Source organism: Mustelus asterias, chromosome 8, assembly GCF_964213995.1.
Source record: "Mustelus asterias chromosome 8, sMusAst1.hap1.1, whole genome shotgun sequence".
NCBI classification, from domain to species: Eukaryota; Metazoa; Chordata; class Chondrichthyes; order Carcharhiniformes; family Triakidae; genus Mustelus; species Mustelus asterias.
The window spans coordinates 74,180,389-74,199,287 of record NC_135808.1 but is presented as its reverse complement, the minus strand read 5'-3'; the positions used below and the strand labels follow the sequence as shown (position 1 = coordinate 74,199,287).

The 18,899-nt window shown below is 43.3% G+C and overlaps 2 protein-coding genes across 5 annotated transcripts in view; one reads left to right on the top strand and one right to left on the bottom strand.

The window, feature by feature from the left end:
* The window catches only part of aknad1 (AKNA domain containing 1), a 79,681-nt gene extending 64,504 nt beyond the window's left edge, over nucleotides 1-15,177 (bottom strand). Inside the window, exons 1-2 of the mRNA XM_078219183.1 lie at nucleotides 15,011-15,177; nucleotides 3,059-3,502 (exon numbers count right to left, since the gene is read on the bottom strand). Coding sequence (XP_078075309.1) covers nucleotides 3,059-3,392 — 334 coding nt within the window. The 5' untranslated portion in view covers nucleotides 3,393-3,502; nucleotides 15,011-15,177. The remainder of the gene's footprint in view (nucleotides 1-3,058; nucleotides 3,503-15,010) is intronic.
* A 2,206-nt stretch (nucleotides 15,178-17,383) lies between these two features.
* gpsm2 (G protein signaling modulator 2) overlaps nucleotides 17,384-18,899 on the top strand; it is a 72,401-nt gene continuing 70,885 nt past the window's right edge. For 3 of the 4 annotated variants that reach the window (XM_078218198.1, XM_078218199.1, XM_078218200.1), the window contains exon 1: nucleotides 17,384-17,694. The gene's annotated coding sequence lies outside the window, so the exon portion shown is untranslated. The remainder of the gene's footprint in view (nucleotides 17,695-18,899) is intronic. The other variant, XM_078218201.1, reaches the window with a different exon arrangement.

Genomic DNA, 18,899 nt, shown 5'->3' with positions numbered 1-18,899 from the left:
CCTACAAACCTTCAAGAACTCTATGTTCGAACTTTGGTCTACTGTGCATACCCTAATTTGGTCTCCAAATAGTTGATCGTGATTGATAGGTCGATCCTGGGGTCTAAAAAAGTTGATTGTTGATGCCTGCTGAACACACCAAAAGTGTGCAAGACTCTGGATTCTTGTAATGATGAGCAAATCAGCTCATTGCCTGTTGAACCACACCAAATATCTGCAAGACTCAGGCAGTGAGATTCTCACAGGTGCCAAAACTTGGAATAAGCTGGGTGAAGAGAAAATGATGAGCTAGGAGCTAAGGAACCCCAGGGAGAACAAAACCGACCATTTCCACTAGGAATGGGAAAGTGAATTTCTTTTTAGGAATGTCATGGACAAGACCATTTGTCAACAGAATATAGCCTTAAGTAAAATACGTAATTTAGAATGGCATCACAAGACACTGCATGCAAAATTTCAAGAAAATTTCCCTTAAATTGTGTGATTTGGATGCAGAAATTCAGGAGTTAAAAGGAATGTTGAAAGCTCAACAGTCACTCTTTCTAAAACCTGTGGCTAAAGGAAGGCTAGCAAAGTGCTGTCTTTTCACATTAGCCATCTGCTGGTGAAACATGAGAAACCATTTACCAATAGTGAAGTTATCAAGGAAGCTATGATGGTTGCTGATAACACTTTGTTCAAAGATTTTTAAAACAAAGATGAAATTATAATAGCCAGGCTCTTTAACAGGAGCCAGAAGAATAGAATTGTAGTCTGAGTATGTGTCTCAACAAATAAACCAAGACGTATCAGGCTGTGAATGTTTCTCACTTCAGTTTGATGAATCAGTAGACATGACGAATATTGCCTGGCTGATTGCTGTGTGATGAAAACATTCAAAGACTCAACAACAAAGGAGGACTTTCCCACTCTTTTGCCACTCAAAGAGAGGACAAGGGGCGAGGATGTCTGCAACAACCTCAAAAGTGATGTGATTGAGAAAAACATTCCAATCAAGAAACTGGTTTCAATCACAATCATCTATGCTGGGTGTCAGTGCAGGCTTTTGGTGCACTTTGCAGAAATGTTCCTGAATTTCCCTCCTTTGTCAATTATCATTGTGTTATCCTCCAACAAGTGCTACTGAGCAAGGTTATTGACTTTTCTCATGTAATGACAATTGTTGTCAAGATTGTCAACTCAATTTCTGCCAGAGCTCTGCAACATCACTTGTTCAAATTGTTACTCAATGAGCTTGATGCCACCTATGGTGAGCTAATCCTTTATGCAGAAGTGAGGTGGTTAAGTCAAGGAAAAGTCCTCCAGAGATTTTTAGATCCGAAATTGTCAGCTTTCTTAAATCAAGAAATCAAGTGTACAGCGAGCTGTCAGATAGTGTGTCATTGCTAGACTTGCCGTTTCTTACGGGCATAAGTGCAAAATTGAATGAGCTGAATTGTGAACTATATGGGAGGGACAGAGACTTATCTCATACAATTAGTGCAGTGAATGGATTCAAGCTGAAACTGGGTCTATGGTCCTCCCAGTTAAAGAACAAAATTACTGAGCACTTCCCATATCTGGAGAAAATTCAACAACAGGTCAAACAGAAAGGGTTCCATCCAAACAAGTTCTGAGACCACCTGAACAAATTGGAAATTCAACAGACGATTTCAGGACACAGACAAGATGGAACAAATAATTATGTTTGTCCTTTTCATCAAGTGGACATTAGAGAACTGACAGCAAACTTTCAGCAGGTGTTTGACCAAAGCAGTTCACTCGATATGGAAATCATCACCATGCAAAATAACAAAGAGCTGAAAGCTAGATCAAAGACTTCTGGGGAGTTGTAAACAGAGAGAAGTACCCTCTTCTGACATCCTGTGCACTCAAGGTGAAGGCTACTTTGGTTCCACCTCTGTGAGATGGCCTTTTCCCAGATGAAAATCATCAAGGCGAAGTATTGCACACATCTCACAGATGTCCATCTGATGGACTGTATGAGACTGACCATCTCAAACTACAACCCAGACTTCACGGCAGTTATAGGTAGTGTGCAAGCACAGGTGTCACACTAAGAATGGGTCAGTATGGTGGACATTTTTGATGGTTTTAGTAAAGTTGAATTTTTAAAAGTAGATCTTCTGCTGCATTTAGATACCAAAAGGGATCTTATGCTTAAAAAAGGTTGGAGATTCACTGCTTTAATCAAATGCTTCATCACCTATCCCAAGATCTCCTTGTGGTACAGTATCAATTTTCATCTGATTACATTTGTGAAATGTCTTGGCATCTTTTCCTGTGTTAACAGTGTTATATAAAGGCAAGTTGTTAATCGTGTAGCACTGTAACTCATTCACTTCATAGATGAGATGTATAAATTCCATTCTACCAAAACCATCGACCTGCCTAGGAAACTGCTTTTGGGTTTTCTAAAAATGAAAAAAAATGGGGAGTGGGTGAAATGTCCAAATTGTAGCAACATGTGGTTATTTAATTTACTGAAATCCTCAACATTATGTTTCAAATTCTTCATAACTGACATTTTGGTCAATAAGCTAAATATTACAGAGGTTTAGAAACAGACTACATTTGCAATTTGAGGTCAAAATTGCCAATCATATAAATTTTAAAAATCCCAGGGCTCCCTATTAAAATCTTGAGGTGCAGCATTTTGAGTACAGTATTCTAGAAAGAGAACAAAAATAGTTGCAGGAACCAGGAAAAGTATTGTAATGTTCAATAAATAAATTACAAATTAATGCAAAACATTCAAAATAATTATAATATTTAATAAAGTACAGATCATTTACGGTTACTAACAAACTCTCCATTCTAGATTGTAAGCCTGCTTGAAAATAATGTTGAAATTAAGCATCAGAGTAAATTAAATATTCTACCATTGATAACAAAGCGGATGACAAAGACTTTCACTTACAAAGTGGCTGTTGTAGAATTATTGCACCAGTACGTGAGTGCAATATCCTATACAAATTTTGCTTCCTTTGGGAACATGTTAGAACATGAGAAAGAGAAATCCCTTGAAGAAACATTAAGAGTAATCATATTGACAAACCTGCAGTCATGTTAAAGCTATCATCTTCCGCTGACGACTGAGAGAGGAAGATTGTATAGGAATCACACACTTCGTTAAAATTTAAGTCGAAATCATCATCCACATCTAGAAGTATACTGTGCTCAAAGGATTTCTCCCATATTAAAGAATTCTCTGGACTTTGTTTGATGCAGTCCTCATCTAGGATGCTGTGAGATTGTTGCAAATTAATGCAGCGATTCTCCACAAATCTGGTGAATTGATAATCATCCATTTTTTCTAAAAGGTCTCCGTTGTCATCAGTATCCAATTCACTTGTCGCATCAAGATTTATATTTGCTTCAAAGTATTCCATTTTTCCAAATCAGCCAAAAATGGTCAAATAAATTAGCACATTTAGAAAGGTCTTGTTTTTCTTTAGAACAATCTTCTCATTTAATGAAGTCTGAAATAGGTAGTGCAGAACTAGAATCATGTTTGCAGGAGAGAAAAAAAGGAGAGTCATACAGAGTTTATTATGATTAACATTTGTGCATACTTACTTCAAAAAAAGTAATACAACTTGTCAAAAATTCTCTTGGGAAATGTATATTAGGGTCAGAAAATATATATAATCTATTTAAATATTTGTGGCATTTTTGTATACCAACTTAAGTGAATTCTGAGAAAATTTAATACTATAAAGGCCCTTGAGTATGTTCATCACCATATCAACTTCTATACAGCATGGTGGAGGGAGGGGTGGTGCTGCTGCCAAGCAAAAGCACAGCTGCTCTTCCTGGTCCACAAGGACTATTGCGAGGGCATTTGCTTTGTGCCTACCCAGATAGTGTGCTGACCCTGCTGGAGCTGATAGATTATATGAGGCCTGGGAAACCTGGCTGGCCACTGTCAAAGCTGTAAAGTGGGTTAAATCCAAGACTTTCTGCCTCATGACATAGTTAAAATGCCAATCTGTAGCCCTTTTGCCCTGGTTCAATAAAACTCAAATTGGCAGATTGGAGCTGGTTCCCAATTTTATTTCTGCCAACTTGCATCCAATTCCACTCGTCCCTCATGTCTTATCTGTATAAATTATTTACTTCCAAACTTAATGAGACAGATTCACTTTAGGAATTCACAGAAAATATATAAATAGTTATCAGGTCAGTTGTATAACCTATCAAGACATCTTTGAAATAACCACTGAAATTCCTCAATACTAGTGGGCACATTTACACAACAGGGCCAATTTCCATCTTTGCATCAAGAATCCTAGGCACAGTGAATAGAAAAAGAGTGCAGGGCTTCTACATCAGCTCTGAGCTCCACTACAGTTACCTAGTTACTGGTGTTTTTCCAAGTGAGCAGATCTGAGTATACATCTACAAGAGACCCGTTCCTCACTCCTGTGCTGTGGCAATCACCTGAGCCATTTTTTGCTTTGGAGGTTGAAGTGGACCACGTTCAGGGATGCAATGTACAAATCTTTAGATAAAGGGGACAAAAACCGTGCTCAACATCATCCTCATCCTGATGGCCACCTTTGTGTGTGAATGCTTCAAGCTGTGCATAGGTCCTCAGTATGCATGCACCAAATGTCACCATGTGCTAATGTTCTACCTGTCCCAATACTGCAAAGGCCATGCTGCCACAGAACACTCCAAGTAGTTGAGCCGTGCTCTTGTGGAAGTCTATCTCTTGTGGAAAAAATTATGCAGAGAAACACCTTTGATTACAAGTCCATTAAACTGGGGTCCACATGTAACCTCCTAGAGACCCTGCAGGAAAGGAAATGGTAGATTCTGTCAGATGGTTACCTGAGCAGGTTACCGGATAAGTGTGTGGTGATCCATTTTGGCAGATCCAATGGGATGAAGCAGCAGTATAATATGAAGGGTACCATTCTTAGCAGTGTAGAGGATCAGAAGGACCTTGGGGTCCGGGTCCATAGGACTCTTAAATCGGCCTCGCAGGTGGAGGATGCGGTCAAGAAGGCGTACGGCGTACTGGCCTTCATTAATCGAGGGATTAAGTTTAGGAGTCGGGAGATAATGCTGCAGCTTTATAGGACCCTGGTTAGACCCCACTTGGAGTACTGCGCGCAGTTCTGGTCACCTCATTACAGGAAAGATGTTGAAGCCATTGAAAGGGTGCAGAGGAGATTTACAAGGATGTTGCCTGGATTGGGGGGCATGCCTTATGAGGATAGGTTGAGGGAGCTTGGTCTCTTCTCCCTGGAGAGACGAAGGATGAGAGGTGACCTGATAGAGGTTTACAAGATGTTGAGAGGTCTGGATAGGGTAGACTCTCAGAGGCTATTTCCAAGGGCTGAAATGGTTGCTACGAGAGGACACAGGTTTAAGGTGCTGGGGGGGTAGGTACAGAGGAGATGTCAGGGGTAAGTTTTTCACTCAGAGGGTGGTGGGTGAGTGGAATCGGCTGACGTCGGTGGTGGTGGAGGCAAACTCGTTGGGGTCTTTTAAGAGACTTCTGGATGAGTGTGACAGTTGGTGTCTCAGTGAGGGAGTGTTGCTCGGGCTGCAGTGGAGAGTGACAGTTGGGGAAGTGTGGGGAAGTTTTTTTGTTTTCTTTTTTTCTTGCTGGTAATGGCTTCAGGGATGGCAGTTCAGGCAGTATGCTGCATCTCCTGTGGGATGTATGTGGTGAGGAAATCCAGTAGTGTTTCAGGAGATTTTAGTTGTAAGAAGTGCATTAGATTGCAGCTTCTGGAGGAGCGTGTAAAGGAGCTGGAGGGGGAGGTAGAGGAACTCCGCATAATTCGGGAGGCGGAGGTGGAAGTTGATAGGAGTTATAGAGAAATAGTAACTCCTAGAAATGAGGCTTGGGTCAATGCCAGGAGGAGGGGTAAGAAGCAATCGGGAAGACAATCCCCTGGGGCGGTTCCCCTCCATAATAGGTTTTCGGTGCTGGAGGCTACAGTTGAGGAGGAATCAACTGAGCATAGAGAGCAGATCTCTGGGGGTGAGCCGAGTGAGAAAGCTCAGGTGGTTAGGGGCTGTAAAAGACTGGGCCTTGTGATTGGGGACTCCACAATTAAGGAGACAGATAGGAGGGTCGGAACTAAAGGTAGGGACTCAGGGTTGGTGTGTTGCCTACCAGGGGCTGGGGTCCGGGATGTGTCTGACAGGGTATTCAGGACTCTTAGGGGGGAGGGAGATAAACCACAAGTTATTGTACATGTGGGGACACACGACATAGGGAGGATAGGGGAAGGGGATATTAGGCAGGGATTTATGGAGTTGGGGTGGAAACTAAAGGCCAAGACTGACAGAGTGGTTATCTCTGGACTCTTGCCTGTACCACGGGATAGTTTAGAGAGGAATAGGGAGAGGGAAGGTTTGAATTCATGGCTGAGGGGATGGTGCAGGAGGGAGGGGTTCAGGTACTTAAGCAATTGGGGCTCGTACTGGGGAAGGTGTGACCTCTATGAGAAGGATGGTCTACACCTTAATCAGAAGGGGACCATTATCCTGGGGGGTAAATTTGCTAAGGCCATGCAGGGAGGTTTAAACTGATTCGGGGGGGGGGAGGGATCCTGAGTAGTGGGGCTGAAAGTGAGGGATGCATGGATGGGGACTGCAATGCACGGCATTGCAGAGGTGGGGTGGAGCAGGGTTTGAAATGTGTATACTTCAATGCCAGGAGTATTCGCAATAAAGTGGGTGAACTTGCAGCGTGGATCAGTACCTGGGACTTCGATGTTGTGGCTATTTCAGAGACATGGATAGAGCAGGGGCAGGAATGGATGCTGCAGGTCCCGGGGTTCAAATGTTTTAGTCGAAGTAGGGAAGGAGGTAGAAGAGGGGGAGGGGTAGCATTATTAGTCAGAGATTGTATCACAGTGTCAGAGAGGAGGTTTGATGAGGACTTATCTGTTGAGGTAGTATGGGCGGAGATTAGAAATAGGAGAGGAGAGGTCACCCTGTTGGGAGTCTTTTATAGACCTCCTAAAAGTTCTAGAGAGGTTGAGGAAAGGATTGCGGAGTCAATCCTGCTTAGGAGTGAAAGTAATAGGGCAATTGTTATGGGGGATTTTAACTTGACTAATATTGACTGGAATTGTTATAGCTCTAGCTCGTTAGAGGGGTCAGTTTTTGTTCAAAGCGTGCAGGAAGGTTTTTTGACTCAGTATGTAGACAGGCCAACTAGAGGTGAGGCTATATTGGATCTGGTGCTGGGAAATGAGCCAGACCAGGTGCTAGACTTGGAAGTTGGTGTGCATTTTGGTGATAGTGACCACAATTCGGTTACGTTCACCTTAGTGATGGAAAGGGATAGGCATGAACCTCGGGCCAATGGTTTTAGCTGGGGGAAGGGTAATTATGAGGCTATTAGGAGAGAATTAGGAAACATAGGTTGGACTAGGAGATTACAGGGACTGGGAACGTCCGACATGTGGAGTTTTTTCAAGGAGCAGCTACTGCGAGTCTGTGATAGGTATGTCCCTGTCAGGCAAGGAGGAATTGGTAGGGCTAGGGAACCGTGGTGCACCAAAAAAGTTTCTTTGTTGGTTAAAAAGAAAAAGGAGGCTTATGTTCGGATGAGACGTGAGCACTCGGGTAGTGCACTAGAAAGCTTTAGATTGGCTAAGAGGGAGTTGAAGAGCGAGCTTAGAAGGGCTAAAAGGGGACATGAGAAGACTTTGGCGGATAGGGTTAAAGAGAATCCTAAGGCGTTCTATAGGTATGTCAAGAACAGAAGGTTGGTTAGGGCAAGTTTAGGGCCAGTTATAGATGGCAGAGGGAAGTTATGTGTGGAACCGGAGGAGATTGGTGAAGCATTGAACCAATATTTCTCTTCGGTGTTCACGCAAGGGGACATGAATATAGCTGAGGAGGACACTGGGTTGCAAGGGAGTAGAATAGACAGTATTACAGTTGATAAGGAGGATGTGCAGGATATTCTGGAGGGTCTGAAAATAGATAAATCCCCTGGTCCGGATGGGATTTATCCAAGGATTCTCTGGGAGGCAAGAGAAGTGATTGCAGAGCCTCTGGCTCTGATCTTCAGGTCGTCGTTGGCCTCTGGTATAGTACCAGAAGATTGGAGGTTAGCGAATGTTGTCCCATTGTTTAAGAAGGGGAACAGAGACTTCCCCGGGAATTATAGACCGGTGAGTCTCACTTCTGTTGTCGGCAAGATGTTGGAAAAAATTATAAGGGATAGGATTTATAGTTATTTGGAGAGTAATGAATTGATAGGTGATAGTCAGCATGGTTTTGTGGCAGGTAGGTCGTGCCTTACTAACCTTATTGAGTTTTTTGAGAAAGTGACCAAGGAGGTGGATGGGGGCAAGGCAGTGGACGTGGTATATATGGATTTTAGTAAGGCGTTTGATAAGGTTCACCATGGTAGGCTTCTGCAGAAAATGCAGATGTATGGGATTGGGGGTGATCTAGGAAATTGGATCAGGAATTGGCTAGCGGATAGGAAACAGAGGGTGGTGGTTGATAGTAAATATTCATCATGGAGTGCGGTTACAAGTGGTGTACCTCAGGGATCTGTTTTGGGGCCACTGCTGTTTGTAATATTTATTAATGATCTGGATGAGGGTATAGTTGGGTGGATTAGCAAATTTGCTGATGACACCAAAGTCGGTGGTGTGGTAGACAGTGAGGAAGGGTGTCGTAGTTTGCAGGAAGACTTAGACAGGTTGCAAAGTTGGGCCGAGAGGTGGCGGATGGAGTTTAATGCGGAGAAGTGTGAGGTAATTCACTTTGGTAGGAATAACAGATGTGTTGAGTATAGGGCTAACGGGAGGACTTTGAATAGTGTGGAGGAGCAGAGGGATCTAGGTGTATGTGTGCATAGATCCCTGAAAGTTGGGAATCAAGTAGATAAGGTTGTTAAGAAGGCATATGGTGTCTTGGCGTTTATTGGTAGGGGGATTGAATTTAGGAGTCGTAGCGTTATGTTGCAACTGTACACAACTCTGGTGCGGCCGCACTTGGAGTACTGTGTGCAGTTCTGGTCCCCACATTACAGGAAGGATGTGGAGGCTTTGGAGAGGGTGCAGAGGAGGTTTACCAGGATGTTGCCTGGTATGGAGGGGAGATCCTATGAGGAGAGGCTGAGGGATTTGGGATTGTTTTCGCTGGAAAGGCGGCGGCTAAGAGGGGATCTTATTGAAACATATAAGATGATTAGAGGTTTAGATAGGGTGGATAGTGATAGCCTTTTTCCTCTGATGGAGAAATCCAGCACGAGGGGGCATGGCTTTAAATTGAGGGGGGGTAGTTATAGAACCGATGTCAGGGGTAGGTTCTTTACCCAGAGGGTGGTGAGGGATTGGAATGCCCTGCCAGCATCAGTAGTAAATGCGCCTAGTTTGGGGGCGTTTAAGAGATCCGTAGATAGGTTCATGGACGAAAAGAAATTGGTTTAGGTTGGAGGGTCACAGTTTTTTTTTTTAACTGGTCGGTGCAACATCGTGGGCCGAAGGGCCTGTTCTGCGCTGTAATGTTCTATGTTCTATGTTCTACATGGGATTTAATGGGATTGAGGGCTATAGATAGGCCTAGAGGTGGGGATGTGATCGGCGCAACTTGTGGGCCGAAGGGCCTGTTTGTGCTGTGGCTTTCTATGTTCTATGTTCTATGAGCAGACTGTCACAATCATTCATTTGGCAGAATGCCACATCACCAGAGCTTTCAAACAAGCACCAAGACCTAGCTTGGCTGTTGGCGTGAAAGGCCCTCCCAGTTAGATCTTTCTCTATGACGCAGGACTCTGCTCTACCAGCTGTTCCCGGGGATGCACACTGAAACAAAAAAGCTGTTACTGGAAGATCAGCTACTTGGTGAAAGATGCTTTTTGGTCTGCCTGAAACTTGTTGATCTTCGAGTGCAAAGGGTTGTCCCCGACCAAGTGTTGCAGACTGGCACATTCCAAGTCTGGGACCACATGCTGAGGGAAGTACTAAAGCTTGGGGCAACTGCTGCAGAGGTGTGATGGGTGAAGGTCATTGTCTAACACCTTTCAGCCATACTGCAATGAAGGGAGAATTGTATGGAACCCCTCGAGCTGTATGACTCATTTAATGTATCCAGTGAATATTACATGTATCACAATTGTATGGAAGCATCTCAGAGTGCAATTTGATCTTTGTAGGCAACTTAAATGCCATTACATCTTTTGTAGCGACCATTTTGAAATGCCTGCAATGTTCCTTTGATTTTATTGAAGCACCTCAGAGTGCAACATGATCTATGTAGAAAACTTGAATATCATTGCACTGTGGTGGCCAATTTGAATTGTTTGTAATGTTCTTTCAGATATCTTGCAAAAATGAACTTTATTTGTAAAGTATGTGTACACCTACAAGAAAAAAAATACAGAAATGGGTAATTCCAGTCCTTCTTTCTCAACTTCTCACATGCATGTACATAAGATGCTCAAAAGTGGATTATGGGGCTGGGTTGAAACTTTCTTCAGTTTGGAGGGTGATGAGGGTCCTGGAGTCTAGCCAAAAAGGAGCAGTAGTGAGGGAAGTTCATTTTTGTTTTTTTAGACAGAATCGTTGTGTTTGGGGCCTTCTTGCCCCAGGATCAGTAGTGAGGATCCTGGTGAACGGGTGCATCTCTCCTACCAAATTACTGAATAGGCACTGAAGCCAAAAATCTACTTCCATCTGGTGCAGCACTCGTGTGTACAAGATCTGAATGAGAATTTTCCTGGGTAAAGGATAATTGGAGTCATTTCCCATGAGATTGTTCAGAAGAATAAGAATGGGGCAGGGGTGGGGGGGGGGGGGGGGTGGTGCAGAAGGAAGAAGCAGGGTGCCTATTGTCCAATTTATACAAGCTGATAGTTTTAAACTTCATTTATAAATGGCTGTAACAGAGATTGCTGTTAATAATGCACAAGAATGGGATCTTCTGCTTTTCATTCCCCATATCATCTGTCCACACACTTTTCGTTAATAATTAAGGACTCTAAATAAAACAGTATGGAGGCATACTGGACAGAATAGTTGCAACTTTAGAGGAGATGTAATCATTTTAAATGTATTGATGTGACTTGTGTGTATTGATTCAAATAAGGATTTCCTTAATTTTCTTTCATGACTTTGAAACTTGGATCAGTTTCAAACAGAAAATTATCTCTTTTTGTGTAGTAATCTGAATGTGGTACTATTAATTGCTCATATGTTGACCATTGCCATTTGTTGATTATTATATACTGAAGAACAGGTGCACAGGTGACCATCATGTTGAATAATTTAAATTGGCATCAATAAGAACAGTACTTTTAAATCAACTGTATGCAAATGTAATGCTTCTGGGCAATACACACACACACACTTACATATATGACACACATTGCAACCACTAGCAACATTACAAACGTGAGTTTCAGTCAGTACTAATCCATAATTCATTAGCATGATATCAGTTCATCTTTGATTTTAACAATGCAACAGAGGCATTCTGAGTATCAGAAAACTGGGTACTTTGGAATATCTGTAAAGGTTTGTGCTTGTTTTTTGTGTAAATTAATCAGAATTCAATAGTTTTCTTCAACTTTATGATCAATGATGACTATCGGGTCGAGGCAAACTTTAATCAAATACACATGGGCAGGAAAGGTTCCTATAGCTTTTTCCCTTTTTTACCTCTCCCGAAGAGAATATGTGGCTGGAAGGGAGCTGAGAAAGAAGGGATCAGGGTTTGATGGTGTCATTTCTGCACACCATGCCCAGATGGGACAGGCTCAATGGATCAGCAGGTCTTTACTCATCCTCTCTCACATTTGTGTGGGTACGTACACCTGATATTCCTACCGTCCTTTTGCCAAAAGTAACATCTATGGTTGAAAGAAAGGAGGATTAAGTGATATGGGAACAAGGCTGCAGATAGAATTAGAACCACTTAAAATGTTTGCATGCTAAATTCCAACTTCTAGTATTAAAATTAAGTGTTAACACTTGGTCAAGCCATACTAAGTGGAGTTGGAGTATTGATGGGGTAGAGTTTTGTTATTATATTTCCACTTGTGATAAAAATCACTCTACTATGAAGATCACTTGGGGTGGAATTTCCTGTGATGGTGTAACTGGGAAATTACTAGGAAATCTTGTGGTGCAGTGGGTAGCATCCCTGCTTCTGAGCCAGAAGCTCCGGGTTTGGGTTCTGCCCTCGGACTTGATGGCCACGGAAGGTGTGTTCATAATGTGGCCAAACAGGATGATTAACAATCTATAAATCCTTCTGATTTGCCTGTAGCAGGTGGTAAGAACAAGGAGACTTTGCTGGTTAGCCATAACCACGTGATAGCTGCAGCACAACACCCTCCCCATGTTACAAGATCCATGTGTAGGTTCTTGCCACAGGCTTCCTGGCAAGTGTCCTCTTTATTTTGAGGGATTGCTCGAAAGAGCAAATTTGAAAGTTGCATCCAAAATATTTTTCATTTGTTCACCCCATTTTCTCAATGTCTATTTACTCTCAGCTTTCCTGCCAATGTCATAGAGAAAACATAAAAATGGACATTTATAGTCAGGGCCTGACTGTCTCCAGATGCCATCTAGTCTAAGCCATTTATCATTCGTGCACATTAATTACAGCATATTTAAGAACATGTAATCAAGAAGTTTTGTAAATTTTAAACATGACCTATCATGAAACCATTAAACACAATCAAAGAAACTGTAAATAGTACAGGTCTAAGTGAGGATTTATATATTTTCAATTACGCAATGAAACAATAAAATACAAGGGAAGTGACTGTTCCCTGCTGTTCCTAATTTTTGATCTTAATTTTACACCATTTTGAACCAGTATAACAGCAGCAAATTTACACACACATTTTTAGCATGGGGACAGAACTAATGGCGCAGATCTTGCTGTTACAATGATAAAGTAACGCAGGTTATTATTAATGTGCAAATAGGCCAGCAAATTCAGAGGACTAAGAGGTTATGTCATGAGCAACCAATCAGCAGAAATTGCTGGTCGATTTACACCACGCCGACGTCGATTCATCAGAGGCAAGCGGCACCATATTGGAGGCTACCTGTGTGAATTTCCTCTTCATATTATTAAAGAACATTCTCTGACCTCACCCGCAGCTGGGATTCTCTGTTCCCACTGCAGTGAACGGAAATTTGGCTGAGCATCGAATTCTCCATTCTCGCTAGCAGCAACGGTGGGGCGTGAACAGCCAGAGAATTCCATATTAGGTACATGAGTAGGCCATTCAACTCATCCAGCCTGCTCTGCCATTCTTGATAAAAAGCAAATTACTGCGGATGCTGGATTCTGAAACCAAAAGGAAAAATGCTGGAAAATCTCAGCTGGTCTGGCAGCATCTGTAAGGAGAAAAAGGAGCTGACGTTTCGAAACGTCAGCTCCTTTCTTTCCTTACAGATGCTGCCAGACCTGCTGAGATTTTTTTGCCATTCTTGATGGTCATGGCTGATCTTCAACCTCAATTCTTCCTTCCCACGCTAGCCCCCTATTCCTTTATTCCCTTAGTATCCCAAAATATATGGATCTCTGCCTTAACTATATTCAACAACTGAACATCCTAACAGCGCTTTGAGGTCCAATGATCCATAACATAGAACATAGAACAGTACAGCACAGAACAGGCCCTTCGGCCCACGATGTTGTGCCGAGCTTTATCTGAAACCAAGATCAAGCTATCCCACTCCCTATCATCCTGTTGTGCTCCATATGCCTATCCAATAAATGTTCCTGAAGTGTCTGACTCCACTATCACTGCAGGCAGTCCATTCCACACCCCAACCACTCTCTGAGTAAAGAACCTACCTTGGACATCCTTCCTATATCTCCCACCATGAACCCTATAGTTATGCCCCCTTGTAATAGCTCCATCCACCCGAGGAAATAGTCTTTGAACGTTCACTCGATCTATCCCCTTCATCATTTTATAAACCTCTATTAAGTCTCCCCTCAACCTCCTCCGCTCCAGAGAGAACAGCCCTAGCTCCCTCAACCTTTCCTCATAAGACCTACCCTCCAAACCAGGCAGCATCCTGGTAAATCTCATTTGCACTCCCTCCAGCGCTTCCACATCCTTCTTATAGTGAGGTGACCAGAACTGCACACAATATTCCAAATGTGGTCTCACCAAGGTCCTGTACAGTTGCAGCATAACCCCACGGCTCTTAAATTCCAACCCCCTGTTATTAAAAGCTCACACTATACGCCCTCTTCACAGCTCTATCCACTTGAGTGGCAACCTTCAGAGATCTGTGGATATGGACCCCAAGATCTCTCTGTTCCTCCACAGTCTTCAGAACCCTACTTTTGACCCTGTAATCCACATTTAAATTTGTCCTACCAAAATGAATCATCTCACATTTAACTCTTTGAATTAATTTCAATACTACATGACTAACCCTTGTTTTGAGACTAGGACTAGTTCTAGATTCCTCCCCCCCCCAAAAAAACTTGGGCAGGGCACACAGGCAAGGTTCCATAGCACTGGCTGTCCCCGGGGCAAATCGAACTAATCTGCTTCTACACGAAACTCTCCAACCCCCACCCACCCCTCCTGCGCCGTTATCAGCTCATAGTTCCAACTAGTTAGGGTGCAAAAGCTTTGGGAGTGAAGGGTGCAGAGGAAAGTCTAAACTAAGCAGGCACGCCATGAGCTGCCGCAATCCAGCAAGATCCCAAGCATTGATAGATAGCGTAAAAGAGCAAGGAAATTTGGACGGAGCGTTAATACTTGCAGAGAACACCTGCAGCCGTTCCCTGCCGCGTTATACGGTCCCTTTACGGTCCAATCGTCTCTGGGCACGAATGCACCTCAATGTCCACTCCCAGTGAGGAAGGACAGCCACTGAAGTGCCGGCAATGGGTCCCGGGATGAGTAATGATTTACCACAGCCGCAAGCCCGGCGGCAAATTTTAAATCGCAAGTGGACCTGTTGCTTCTCCTTCTTCCCAAGACTTTGACCACTTAATTCACAGGTGAAGAAGGTGCTGTGTTTGAACTAACCGGCGGACCTGGAGATTGCAGCTTCGCTCCTTTTCTGCACTCGGTCTCCCGGGCGAATCCTCTCGCCCTGTCCTGAGTTTTAAATCCTCCCGGTGCCGCCGCTCGCTCGCGGCCACATTTTGACAGGTTTGACAGACGCTGCTCCCCCTGCGAGCTCGCTCAGCCTCAACGGCGGTTACATCAATTAGGCAAATGAGCGATCCCTGTGCTTCCATTGGCTGGAATTTGAATCGGGGAGGAGGGAGGGATTTGCTCGCTGTTGTTATGGTAACGGAGAAGCTGCGGCCCCGGCGGGAGGGGGATGAGCAGTAACTTTCAAGCGCTAACATAGTGTAACTGAGTCCCCAAAGTTCACAGATAATTGAGGATAGCACGGCAATTGCCCTGTACTGGGAACCGTCCGCAAATTGCCATTTGAATGGCAAATTTCTTATGGTTCCGTCAGTAGTTACCCAGAAAACAGAAGAATCAAAAGCACTTGTAACTTCTGAATAATTATTACAAAGATCCAGACTGACCTCCATGGGATTCATCTCTCACCGCCCCCTCCCCCCCCCCCCCCCCCTTCCTCCAATCCTCTTTTTTTCTTTTTTTACCGTGGGCCTCCTGCCCCTATAATAACTCAAGGAGTCAGCTGTAAAGGAACAGTGCTTTATTGTGCAAAATTACAAGCTTGTGGTGAACGCAAGGTTCCAACTGGGACAATACAATAATGGACCCACTCAGGGGCCTGCTTTATGCAGGGCTCAGTATGTTTATTTTATTTAGTGAATTAATTACCAATCTCCAGGGAACTCATATTCAACGAGTCCTACAAGGAGGTCAATCACACCCCATGAGAGACCGCCCCATCTGACTCTTTCCATGGAATTCCTCCACCCCATGGGGACTCCCCAACCTCATGGGATTCCCTCAACCCCAGGGATTTCCACCCCAAATCTCCCTTGTCAAGACCTGATACCCAAGTTCCACCTCCTTCTCCAGGAGGGCTGACCTGATCTTACTCCCTCCCACCCCCACCCACAGGGGAGGCCTGACCCAACTCTCTTCCTTCTCCATGAGGTCTGACCCAACTCCACCCCCCCCCCAATCCCCAAGGCCTGACCCAATATCCCACCCGGAGACCAATCTGACATCCCCTCAAAACTCCCTCCATATCCATTTTACCCATGTAACTGTCCAAATGCTTTTTAAAAGACGAATTGTACCCGCCTCTATTATTTCCTCTGGCATGTTTCAGACACTCACCACCCTCTGAATGAAAAAAATGCTCCTCTGATTCCAATTGATCTTGTGGGGGTTATCACAAAAACATTTTGTAATTTGCCTCAAAAATATTTCTTAATGTATGTAAGAGTAGTGACTAGGTACAGTTTGATTAATTCAGATGAAAATGGGCTCATCGCAAAAAGAAGCATTTTTAATTACAGTATCAATTCTCCACTAGTGAGTAACTGGATTTTAGATTATGGAAAATAACCTTTAACAAATATACAGAACTGTTTGCTAGTTTTATTGGAGTAGTACAGTAATCAGTTTCTTAGTAAATTTACAAAAGAAAAATAAATGCAAAAGCTTTTAGAGCTCTTTGTGCCTAAACAAACCAGCTTCATGTTTTGGTACTCCTCAGGGCCCTGCAAATGGTCACAATTATAGCAAAACTAAAAATCGTGATTTCCAGAGGCTGTTGCGAGTATTGTGATGAGGCTGAGCTTCTAGCACAAAGTTATGCTAGACTTTAGATGTTAGGCCTCCGATGGATCCAGTTCTGGGTACCGAACAACATTTTAGCAAGGCCTTGAAGAGATGCCATGATGTGGAGATGCCGGCGATGGACTGGGGTGGGCACAGTAAGAAGTCCCATAACACCAGGTTAAAGTCCAACAGGTTTATTTGGAATCACGAGCTGGTGATTCCGAATAAATCTGTTGGACTTTCGCCTTGGACAGAAGCAGAGGAGATTTACTAGAATTGTATTAAATGAGGGACTTCAGGTATTTGGAAAGACAGAGAAGCTGGAATTGTTCTTTTCGAGCAGAGAAAGTTTAAGGGTAGATTTAATACCTTAACTACAATAAAGCAGATTGAAAGGAAGTTTCCAGTGGGAGAGGGTCAATCACAGAAGACACAGATCTTGAGTGGTACAGGCAGATTCAGTATTAACTCAAAAAATGGCTAAATATTTGAACATCTTCATGTGCAGGGAAATAACTGAGTAAATGGATAGTTAATTTTCAAAGTCAGCAGAAGCCAGGGCCGCAGCTTCTCCGTTACCATAACAACAGCGAGCAAACCCCGCCCCTTCCCCGATTCAAATTCCAGCCAATGGGAGCACAGGGATCGCTTATTTGCCTAATTTATGTAACCGCCGCTGAGGCTGAGCGAGCTCGCAGGGGGAGCAGCGTCTAACTGTCAAACCTGTCAAAATGTGGCCGCGAGCGAGCGGCGGCGGCGGCACTGGGAGGATTTAAAACTCAGGACAGCGCGAGAGGATTCGCTCGGTCACCGGGAGACCGAGTGCAGAAAAGGAGCGAAGCTGCAATCTCCAGGTCCGCCGATTAGCGACAACACAACGTCTTCTTCTCGCCGGGGTCGAAGTGCGATTCAGATCCGATTGGGACTGGCTCTCTCCGATATACTCGCAGCCTCCAGACCCCGCTAGGGGGACAAGAATCGTGATAGTGGTCAGTATGAAACATCTCTCCTCTCCGTCTCCCTGCACTTGTTTGACTCGCCTCCTCCGCTCTGCTCATCCTCTCTTCTTTCTCCCTCTGTGACTTCCACGTGTATGTCTCTCTCTCTCCCCTTGTCCTGTTCTGTTTAGTCAGAGTCGACTTTGTCTCTACGAGTTTTCTTTTTCTTGTCTCACTCAGTATTGGAGTTTTTCTTTGGGGCGTTAGTTGTAAGGGGAAGGAAGGTGTTGGAAGCGAGGCTTTTAAAGGTGCGCCGCTTTGTTAAACGTTCACAAGCCAACCCTAGCTAAATATTGGTCAAGACTTCACCCTGGAGTGTTGGCTCATCAGTGTTTATTCTAATTGCTCATCCACCAGTCGGCTGTTGAAACTCCTTGGGGTAATCTTTAATCAGATTACTCCATCGTGCCCGAATTTAACACCGGGGATTTATTTGTGCACGTAGGATATCCAGCAGAAAGGCTCGTGGAGACAAAAGGAAAGTTGGCATACTGTCCCAGTCAGATGTCTGTGAATTGATAGTATGAAGGTGCCAGTGCCTTTGACAATATTAAAGTGGTATAATCTGAAGGCGGAGGGCGCAGTCCGAAGTACTATTAATTTGGAGTTTGAGACGTTGAATTGTATACCAATTTGAATACAGGGATAAGCAGTTGGTAACTGAGGAAATGTTAGAATGAAAAAAATGCTTTTTTGATTTTCACTAAGTCTTAAAGTTTATAAATGGAAGAATAATGACAAGTAGACAAAAGGTAATTATTACTTTGTGATGTATTGGAACAGGCAATAAATAAATGATGTATACCTATCTGTTGTGGAAATATTGTCATTTTTGTAATATTTTGAAATTGTACACACAAGATAATCTTTAATATTCACTGTAAAAATATGATCTTTATAAATGCTATAGCAACTAACGATTTTCTGCTTTGCTGTATTTATTTTACATCAAAGCTTTTTCATTTATTTCAAACCTAGTATTGGATTTTGGATCACGGATGTAAAGTGTTTTATAGTGTAGGACTTTTTTTTGCAAATTGTAACCTTGCTGAATGATTATAGCTAAATACTGTACTGAAGTGTTATCTTACTGGTGAAATTTTGCTAGTGCTTGCAATGGAGAGGTGGCAGAACTTTCTTTTAAAGATTATCATTTTCTGGCTAGTCTACATTACATTTGGGCTCTATCATTATTC